Source organism: Mytilus galloprovincialis, chromosome 14 (genome assembly GCF_965363235.1).
Source record: "Mytilus galloprovincialis chromosome 14, xbMytGall1.hap1.1, whole genome shotgun sequence".
In the NCBI taxonomy this organism is placed as follows: Eukaryota; Metazoa; Mollusca; class Bivalvia; order Mytilida; family Mytilidae; genus Mytilus; species Mytilus galloprovincialis.
In genome coordinates, this window is record NC_134851.1 from 43,853,890 (window position 1) to 43,864,730 (window position 10,841).

At 30.8% G+C, this 10,841-nt stretch overlaps 1 protein-coding gene across 1 annotated transcript in view; it reads left to right on the forward strand.

Moving 5' to 3' along the window:
* LOC143058894 (prolow-density lipoprotein receptor-related protein 1-like) overlaps nucleotides 1-7,944 on the forward strand; it is a 93,139-nt gene extending 85,195 nt beyond the window's left edge. The window contains exons 66-68 of the mRNA XM_076232372.1: nucleotides 407-574; nucleotides 1,544-1,679; nucleotides 2,515-7,944. Coding sequence (XP_076088487.1) covers nucleotides 407-574; nucleotides 1,544-1,679; nucleotides 2,515-2,673 — 463 coding nt within the window. The 3' untranslated portion in view covers nucleotides 2,674-7,944. The remainder of the gene's footprint in view (nucleotides 1-406; nucleotides 575-1,543; nucleotides 1,680-2,514) is intronic.
* Nucleotides 7,945-10,841: the final 2,897 nt, after the last annotated feature.

Here is a 10,841-nt window from a genome sequence, read left to right on the forward strand (position 1 = left end):
TGTCAAACCGGTCAAATATATATTAATGACCCATATATTAGGATTGCCAATGAGACAACTATCCATCAGAAACCAATGTAGAGGAAGGATTGAATGATATTTTTACCCCTGCTTTTAAAAAAAGGGTGTATACTGTTTTACCTCTGTCTGTCCTTCCATTCTTCCATCCGTCCCATTGATATTTTTTGTCACATCTGTCTCAGGAACTACATCATAAGGATTTCTGAAATTTGGTTTCATGGTTTATATAAGTCAGCTATACTGTGGAATGCTTTTTCATTCATACTCAACAACTTTCTGTTTACCCAACACTTACATAATTTTACACAGGACATCATGTAGTTGAAAATTATAGTCACATCTATACATTGACCTAATGTTTTATAAAGTTCAATCCTCTTTTCAGTTGTACAAATGGATTCGGAGGGGAGCGATGTGAAACGCATGCTTCTGCACACAGCCATGCACAGTCCAGTGATAAGAAACAGATGATAACCATTGTAGTACCTGTGGTCATTGGTGTCGTCCTAATCTTGGTCATCTTATTGATCGTCATTTTATACAGGAGAAGAAGGTAAAAGGAAGATTTTGTAAAAAAAAGTAATATCACAAAAATACTGAACTCTGAGGAAAATTTAAAACAGAAAGACCCTAATTAAATTGCAAAGCTCAAAGCTCAAACTCATCAAACAAATGAATAAATGAATAAGAACTGTCATATTCCTGACTTGGTGCAGGCATTTTCTTATGTCTAAAATGGTGGATTAAACCTGATTTAAAGCTAGCAAAACCTCTCACTTGCACAACAGTCACATCAAATCCCATTATATTGACAACCATGTTTGAACAAAACAAACAGACACATAGGTAAAAATGTCACAAATAGGGATACAACAGCAACACGAACCTCATCAAAAACTCGATTTTTTTTAAAAATTTATTCAGACAGTGTTCCATATAAAGGTACAAATCAAACATACCTAGTTCTGAATATTTTGAAAAAGTTACTAGTACTGTAAACCAGGTTATAAACTTCTCTGATACTTTATTTCTTGTTTAGTCTTTTCAAACTCACTTCACAGCAATTTGGATTCAGGATTTTTATATTTACTTGATATAGTTTGATAATTTTTTTTACTTTTTTTCATCATGGAAATATACATGAAGTATGAAAAATCCTCCTCTAAAGGATTAAATGCAATGATTTAAACATTGTGTGGAGTTACCTGGCCTGATTGAATTTGTTACATTTTGAAATAAATATAAGTTTTCTACTTCTTTTGATAAGTTTTATACCTTTCCAAAACACTATCCCTTGCCATTAAACCCTACCCGAAACTTTAAACCTAACCCTAAATCATTACCTTAACTGAGCAATAATCCTATATTACAATCTCGTTCAGTAAATTACCGGATGTATTTATTTCTTTCCATCAGTTTCAGAATTAAAAATACTTAATTTTGTGGTAGTAATCATAAATCTACCGGGCAGTACATAGATTTATTATAAACAAAAAATTAACATACTACAATTTTTTACCAGGGACCAGTTCAAGCATCAAAGAATGCACAATTCTAACATGGAGATCAACAATCCAATCTATCGACAACCAGTAGATGGTGAAATAGAAGGACAGGGATCAGAAATTGAACCATTAGATATGGAGGGTGTAGATCATGTAAGTTTCTTCTTTTCTAATAATTTTTTTTTTTTTTTTCAAATTTTTAATTTTCGATTTTTGCTTGTTTATAAGAGTTGTGTTTGTTCTGATTGGCATAAAATGTTATTATTAAAACACTGGTAAAAGAAAAAGGCTGACAAGTTCAAAGCCAGGACATTTACCTAATAATTAGCCAAGGTTAAAAAGAAATGAGTGGAGCACATTTGAAAATAAATGAAATCTTATTTTTAATTTTAATGTTTCTTTAACAGAGAGGCGGAAGATACAAAACTCAGAAGTCAAAAATAATCTGACAATGCCATGGCTAAAAAAGTTAAAAAGACAGACAAACAATAGTACACAAAACACAACATAGACAACTAAAGAGAAAGCAACAGGAGTTTCATATTTATTTTAACATACTGTGTATAATAGTTAAAACAAATAAGGAGATGTAGTGTTGGTGCCAAAGAGACCACTCTCCATCCAAGTTACATTGTATAAAAAGTTAACAATTATAGGTCTGGTACATAAAAAAAACAACTTTTTATTGCTTTATTGCATATTGTCATTATTAGGGCTATTCCATTAAAATGTATGAAGGAGGGTAGGAAGGGCATTTCAAAATATCCCTACAACCAAGAACCAATTTATTTAGATAATTTTTACTGAATATTAATAGATTCATACTGAAAAAAGACTCATGACCCACATTCAATAATGAAACTTCCCTTCCTACCCTCCCACATACATTTTTATGGAATAGCCCTTAGGAAAATATGGAGTGACTCATTGAGATAAACAATTCAAAAAATATAATTGTATTTGTTTTTTTTCTTTTTTTTTTCTACAGAATACAAACTTTGCTAATCCAATGTATGCAAGACTTTATACTACAGACAGTACACAGGTGCTTTTACCAAAAGATAGTGACAGTGAAGAGGCTTTAGATAAAAACGGAGATCTGAACTTTTATGGATCAAAGGGCAATCCAAAGAAGTCAAATTTTTGATAATTGCCAATATCATGATTTTAATAGACCATTTCAGAATCTATGGGATTATGGGTAGTTTTCATTGTTCGTACCCAAAAAGGAAAATAACATTACGTCATTGGTTGAATTTCAATTGTTTAAGACGGTTTTAACCAATCACAATGCTGAGATGTACACTTTTGAAAATATTTCCCAGAATACATTAAATTCTGCAATGGTGAATTGTGTGTACAGATGTAGTTCTTTCATATCATTGCTCAGTTGTTGAATTTGTAAGAAAGTGGTTCAAATTTGATATAATTGGATGAAATCTAATTGCTTAGCAATTTAGTAATAATAACATATACACAGATATTTAATTAACAAATTCATGTACATGTGTAGTTCTATTCTTGTTAAAGAATAACTTTAAAAACTATAGACAATTTGCATCTGTTTATCAGTTCTATGAATAATTGTGGACAAAAGGGGATAATTTGATTCAAACATTTGCCTAACATGTTTTTTTCGTAAAGAGTGAATGCAAATTTGATCTTTCTGTACTCAAAAGTACTTTTATTAAATTGATACAAAGCATGACTTAAAAGAGTTAAATTTATGCATCATTCATTAGAATTCTTGACAACTATTGCTAACAGTGATTATCAATGCCTTTCATAGAATTTTGATAAAGGATTTCACCTTGAAAAATTCAAAAATGGTGTCAGTTATTTTGATCCTGTTCTATTTTTGGCATTGATAAAATAAAAGATTAATTTTAGGAATGAAACATATTTTTTCCTCCGATACCATTGTAAATAACGTCATCAGATTGCTTGAGAAAAACTTGCAGCCATCAAGAAAACACCATTTAGGGTGCATGTTTGTGTTTGTGTGTGAAATAAATGACATTCAAATATCAAGAGCTTTATACATGATGAATTTGATTGGTTAGCGTGAATGTGGTACCTAAAATGATTTGATGCTAATTCGGAATATTTGTTGATAGAAATTATTATTATAAACCACGTAAACACTGCAATATTAATATATCTGTGTTTAATAGTTTTCTGTATTTTTGAGGAATACATTGTAGACATTAATTGCTGTTACTTTCCTGTCAATTAAAAATTACAGTTTTTACCCAATATTAAGGTGGTACCTAACACTACAGGGAGATAACTCTGTAAAGTCAGCTAAACGTTTTAATTACGTTGTGTTCTAAAAGGAATATTAAGCTTCTCAATGATCAAAATTGGTGTTTGTCAAACTGCTATATAACCAGTGTAATTTTTCTGACAAAACGGTTGGTTAAATATTTTTGAAATTTTGAAATTTTTGTTAAAGACAAAATTTTAAGAAAATTAAACGAGCCAAATTAATTTTAGTGAAAGTGTTGGGTACCACCTTAAGTGAATATTTTCATATTTTCACTTAAAAAAATCTTTTTTAGTGCTTAAATTGTGTATTTTCTTACAGTGTTGGGAAGGCAGTTTTGTATAACATATCATTATAATTGAAACGTCCAAGTTTAATCAGTTATCCTTTTTAAAAAGGAAATTGATCTATATACAGTGTACATTCATTCATTAATACATAATTACAAACTTATATATATATATATTCATATCTTTGACATGAAATGTTTGAAGATTAGTTGCATTGTAAACTCTATTGTGCAGAGTTCACGATCCACAGGGTTTTACATCGGCCATTGTTTTGTTTTTATGTGTGAGAGTAGTAAGTGTATAATTGTGAGTATAACTGCTGACCAATAAGATCTGGTGCTTAACTTTGACCTCTGACCTTCAAGGGCAAGGTCATTTCATTGTAATTATAGCTATTTTTGAGGATTTGTGAATAATGAAATGAATTGTTATTATTGATGTATTTCCGTTTATATTTTATTTATACATGTTTGTGCTTTCATTTTACATAAATATAATTTTTCATTTTGGTACTGTTATATAAATTGTATTTTTTATACTTAGTTTTTAGAAAATTCTAGTGTATTTATGTGTTTTATGTGTATTTTTTATACTGAGCTTTGAGAAAATCTAGTATAAAATCAAAAGCAATTATTGTACATACGAATAATTTCCACCTATCTTGTTGAAAGGGTTTTTACGTAGCAAGGTTTTTTACAGTAATTAATACGCTTTATAAGAAATGTATATCTGCTTGATGTCACACTTACTTATCTATTAAATACAGAACTAAAGCCTATTAGAGGTACATCAACTTCTCCTTATAAGTACTGTTTTGCTTGTTTGTATCTCATCATATTGTATACTGGACAAAAGCCCACTACAGGTACGTTTTAAAATATTTGTTGATGATAACCAAGTTCTTTAACTCAAATTGGAACATATTGCCAAAAGTTTAAGTAAGTTTCATTACAGCAATTCATTGTATCCATTCTAGAGTGTTTAGTAGTGTCATTAGTTCAGCTGTTAAATCTTCTCTGATAAGATAGGTTTGTTTTTATGATTGAAGGTGCAATCTTTAATCAAAAGTTGAATAATTGATTTTGAATTTCATACAATCCTCTTGTCTATATGGATCTGCTTGTTTCCATTAGGAATCTTTAAAGGAATACATTTTAAGCCCCACTAAGGGCAATATGGTTTTTTTTTCTGGCCCGCTTCAGGTTTAAGTTTTTGGTCAAGTTTTTAATCAAGGTAGTTTTGATTAAGTTGAAGTCCAATCAGCTTAAAACATAGAACATATCTTCCCTATGATATGATTTTTCTAATTTGAATGCTAAATTAGAGTTTTGACCCCAATATCTTATTTCACCAACATGAAAAAATGCTAAGTATGGTTTGGGCATCTTTGTACTATGAACACGTTCTTGTTTTGTTTTTGATGGGTATTCAAGTGAAGATTTAAGCAGTATATAGGTTGATCTGGTGAAATATAATCTGATATAGAGAGAAAACTCTCAAACTTTTCAATCGTTATACTGTGGATTAATTTTATTTTTGTGGGTACGAATTTCCATGGATTAAGGAAAATTTGCATTTTCTTGGATATCTAATTTCATTGCTTTAGCAAAGTCTACAATGAAGACTTTAGGACATTTGTAATTCGTTTAAGTGGGTAGACCTTGGTTCAGGGAGACAACTCGTTAAGTCAATTATACGTTTGTAAAAGTCAAGTTTTATCAATGTATTTTAAGCATTTACCTGAAACAGATTGGAAATGATCTATGTAACCTTGAAGCTTAGAATATATTTATGAAAATGGTTGACACAAACGTACTGATGATTTTAATAGTTATCTCCCTGAACCAAGGTTTCCCCCCTTAAATTCATGGTTCAACTTTACCCAAGAAATCCATGAAAATTTGTATCCAATGAATAATAATGAATCAATAGTACTATAAATATTTTTTATGATAAGAAATTTATGTGTTGTGATATAAAGGTTGTGCTTTGTTTTAACATTCCAGTAATTTTAGTTGTATTATGTGATATTGTTGTATATCATTGTACAAATAGATGTTGTGGTTATTGTGTTTATTAAACAAATCCCTCCGTTATTCTACTTTATTAACAATTTGCTATAGTTAAGTTTTTTCTGCAAACACTTTCATGTATTACTAACTGTTTTAATCAACCCAAGTTTCAAACATTTGCTATAATTATGTTTATTCTGCAAACATTTTCATCTCTGACAAACTGCTTTTAAGTTATTCCAAGTTTCAAACTTGAATTATTTTACATATGCCTATGTGAGTTTTGGTATTCAGTTGAATATATTAGGTGTAAGATTATTAAGCTTTACCTTTTTATTTTCTATTGCTTGTCCATGGCAAACTGTGATGAATAATTATGAAATGCCAAATCTTAAAAATCAAAAGCATTATATTTTATACCAGTTGTTGTTTGTAATTTTCTTTGTATAAAAATGGGTTTATTAAGCAAAATATTTTCAACTTTATCTAGTTTTTAGATTAAAATAATATATTTTGGCACAAGTGAACAGATTAGTTTAGAAAATGGCCAAAAAAGCCATCATTTACAAATTTATTTTATTCTGGTGATAAATGTTATTCAACTTATTTTAAATAATTATGTATTAAAGATGAGAATTATTTTGTTTCATCAACACATTTTACATACAAGAACATCGATTAAGTTCTTTTATAGTGTCATTACCAAAGAAAATTGATCTTCCATAGAGTAGAAGGTATGATATCATTATTGATGGTTTTAAATGTTTAAAGTTCAGTTTTTGATATTTATAGCTTTTAAACCTAACTGTTAAAAAAACTTGCAACTGTTTGTCAGTAAATTAGAAAAAAAAACGTTTAAATGTCCCCCTGTTTAAAGACAGGTTTGATATGATAAGCACATTTACTGCAAAATATTGAACAGATAGTACATATTTTCTAATAACACATAATTTTCCAAGTAAATTTTTGAGGTAATTGCATACCTAAAAATTTAGATAATTGTTGCTGAAATATAATCTGTAAGGTCTTCAGCATTTGTCACAACAATTAACAGATCTGCGAAAAGTTGTGGAAACATACCATTTTGTTGACTTCTATGTAATAAGGATACTTAAGTGAAGATCATTTTAAAATTTAAAAAATTTTCAGGAATTTTAAGTATACTGAATTATTCATGACTTTCGACCAACCTTTTTTTGTAAGATTTGTTTGTGAAATGGATCACTGTTTCCTAGGTCTTACTGAAAGCAATTTTTTTTAAATGCATTTTTCAAAAGGTAGGGATATGTCTTATCAAGGAACTAGAGTGTCCTAATAGGGTAGGAGTTCTTGCATTTTTTTTCAATACCTAAAATGTTTGATAATTGTTGCCACAAATATAATCTGTAATGTTTTCAGTATTTGTCACAACAATTAACAGATCTGCCAAAAGTTGTGGAAACATACCATTTTGTTCACTTCTATGTAATATGATACTTAAGTGAAGATTTTTTTTTCTACAAACACATTGTTATAGTATATTATTAAGTGTTAACCTAGTGTGTTTTAAGAAAAAATATGGATGCATCATTTCAGGAATTTTAAGTATACTGAATTGTTCATGACTTTCGACCAACTTGTTTTGTAAGAATTTTTGTGAAATGGATCACTGTTTCCCAGGTCTTAGTGAAAGCAATTTTTTTTAAAATGCATGTTTCAAAAGATAGGGTCTTATCAAGGAACCAGAGTGTCCTGATAGGGTAGGAGTTCTTTCAATATAAGATATCAGCACATCATTTTCCATTCCGTCTCAAGACATATTGTATATTTATCATAGCTACTAAGAGACAAAAATAAAGTCATTATATATAGTTATGTGTTTGAATTTTGTTATAATTTAACACGTTAATACAAAAAAAATAAATAACAAAAATATCAAAATCGGAGGAATATTCAAAACTGAAAGTCTGTATGGCCAATGGCATAATCAAAAGCCCAAACACATTAAACAAATAACAAATTTCATATTCCTGACTTGGTAAAGGCATTTTCTCACGTGGAAAATAGTGGATCAAATTTTATATTCCTGACTTGGTAAAGGCATTTTCTCACGTGGAAAATAGTGGATCAAATCTGGCCCTACAGCTAGCCAAACCTCACGACAGATTGTTATCTGATAATGATGTCCACCTGTCTGATTATTTCAAAAAGTCAGAGGATAATATTCATTCAAAGCTATGGACACTTAGAAAAAACAGTTTAACATCATCTGAGAATACTTTGAAGTTTAGGTATAAGTCATTGCTTGACGCTAGCTGCATATTACAATTAGAAATGTCAAAAGTAATCTTTGAAACAAGGAACCAGATTTGACGATCTTTATGCAAACTCCTGGAACATATTGAAGCAAAATGAATGAAAGAGGCGTCTTGAACCAAACAGTTAGAGGTGCCAGTAGGTCATTGTTTAAATATTCAATTCTTTTCAGAATATATTAATCATTTTCAAAACGTATAAATAAAACAAAAACTGAAAAACATGCTCAAACTCCAATAAGGATAGGAAACCTGATGCATTGAAAGGGTAAACATGTATTGATAGTTAATTTACAGATTATACGATTTTATTTTGTCTCTAAAGATGAAGACCTGAAACACATATCTTTGAAAGATACAAAAAGGACATTCAAACTCAAAAGTCGAAAATAAACTGACATCTCAATGTGCAAAACTAAAAACAACAACTGACTAACAACAATACACAAAACAACATAGAAAACTAAAGACTCAGCAACACAAACCTCACCAAACACTAGAGGTGATCTGATGTGCACTGTATGGGAAATCAAGACACTGCTTTGCATATAGCAGCTGTCTTGTTGAATATGTTAGTACAAAGTTGGGCAATGCCCAATTCGTGGTCACATTCGTGGAAAAGAGAACGGGATTGTAGTTACCACATTTGGAACATATCCGCTATCATCTGAAACAGATATGCCATAAAAGTCAACCAACTCGTGATGGCGTAAAATTATCGAGGGGATGATTTCAACTTCACCACTTCAACGTGGAACTCTTTATTTAAAAGATGGCAGTGGCTATTTGCCGGCTCTGGCAAAAATAGCAATTTATATAGAGTGTTGCTATTTTGCCGGTCTTATTTCAGATTTTTTAATCAAGACTATATGAAATATATTTTTTGAAAGGAAACTTTTTAAGCAAAAATGATATATGTGGCTAGATGTCAATAACCGTTTATTCTTTGCCTTGTCTTCGTAGCCATTCAATTTTTCTGAACTTTGTTAGATGTATGTTATTTGTATCCATCTGATGAGTCTTTTTCAACAGATTTTTATTGTTCGTTCTTATAACGGTTGTTCTGTTATACCACTGTCCCAGGTTAGGGGAAGGTTGATCAGATCCCTCTAACATGTAAAACCCCGCCACATGCTGTATGTATGTGCCTGCCCAAAATCAGAAGCCTGTAATTCAGGGGTTGTCGTTTGTTGATGTGTTACATATTTTTTTCGTGCATTTTTTCCCCATAAATTAGGCCGTTAGTTTTCGCGTTTGCATTGTTTTACATTTGTCATTTCGGAGCCTTTTATAGCTGATTATGCGGTGTTGGATTTGCTCATTGCTGAAGGCAGTACGGTGACCTATAATAGTTGTTAATTTCTGTGTCATTTGGTGTCTTGTGGAGAGTTGTCTTATTGGTAATCATACCACATCTTCTTTGTTATACTTGCATTTCTGTTGAACTTTGAACGTTCGAAAAATGGAAAACGACAAATTTGTTATCAAACACACACAAACGTGTTAAAACAACCCACATAAATACCTGATTAAAGTCTGCTAGCAATGACTTATGACAAGTTCAAGTACTTGCCTAGTTAACATAATAACACTGTTCTTACTCTTTGATTTAAACTTTAACTCATTTCTTTAGACAAAAGTTCAGATAAGATATGATTTGTTAAATAAAAAAGCGCCTCGAACGCATACGAATTAAAGTTTAATGGCTCGCTAAGTTTCCAACCGTACAGCCAGAATTGATGTTATATGGGTTGGGCTCTTTTGTTTTAGCCGTGTTTGGTCATATTGAGCTCCTCAAGAGTATTGATATATTCGCGGTTGTCTGAATTTTCCTACGAGTTCCTGAAAATTTGTTTCTTCATAATTGTGCCTTTGACGGATTTGGTTAAGTTCAATATTGTAGCAGCTGCGTAGCGGCTACGTAGCTGCTATCAATATCTATGTCGTTCAATAGTCAAAATCTACGTAGCACTACGTAGTAGCTACTATATTGAACTGAACCTTGTGCTTCTTAATAAATCGATTTCGAAGTTGTGTCTGCTGTCAATTTTCTGTATTTAAAGGCACAGCAGATATTATAACTGACTGATGGTCAGGTTACCAACAAGTATTGTTGAAAAACGTTGCACATTAGAGACTGAATATTGCTCTATGTATAAGTATTTTTTTAAAGGAAAATTGGGTCATAAATTTGAGAATGGAAATGGGAATGGGAATGTGCAAAAGAGACAACAACCCGACCAAAGAACAGACAACAGCAAAAGGTCTCCAATAGGTCTTCAATGCATCGAGAAATTCCCGCACCCGGAGGCGTCCTTCAGCTGGTCCCTAAACAAATATATGTACTAGTTCAGTGATAATGGACGTCATACTTAACTATAAATTATACACAAGAAACTAAAATTAAAAATAATACAAGACTAACAATGGCCAGAGAAATGTTTATATACCTT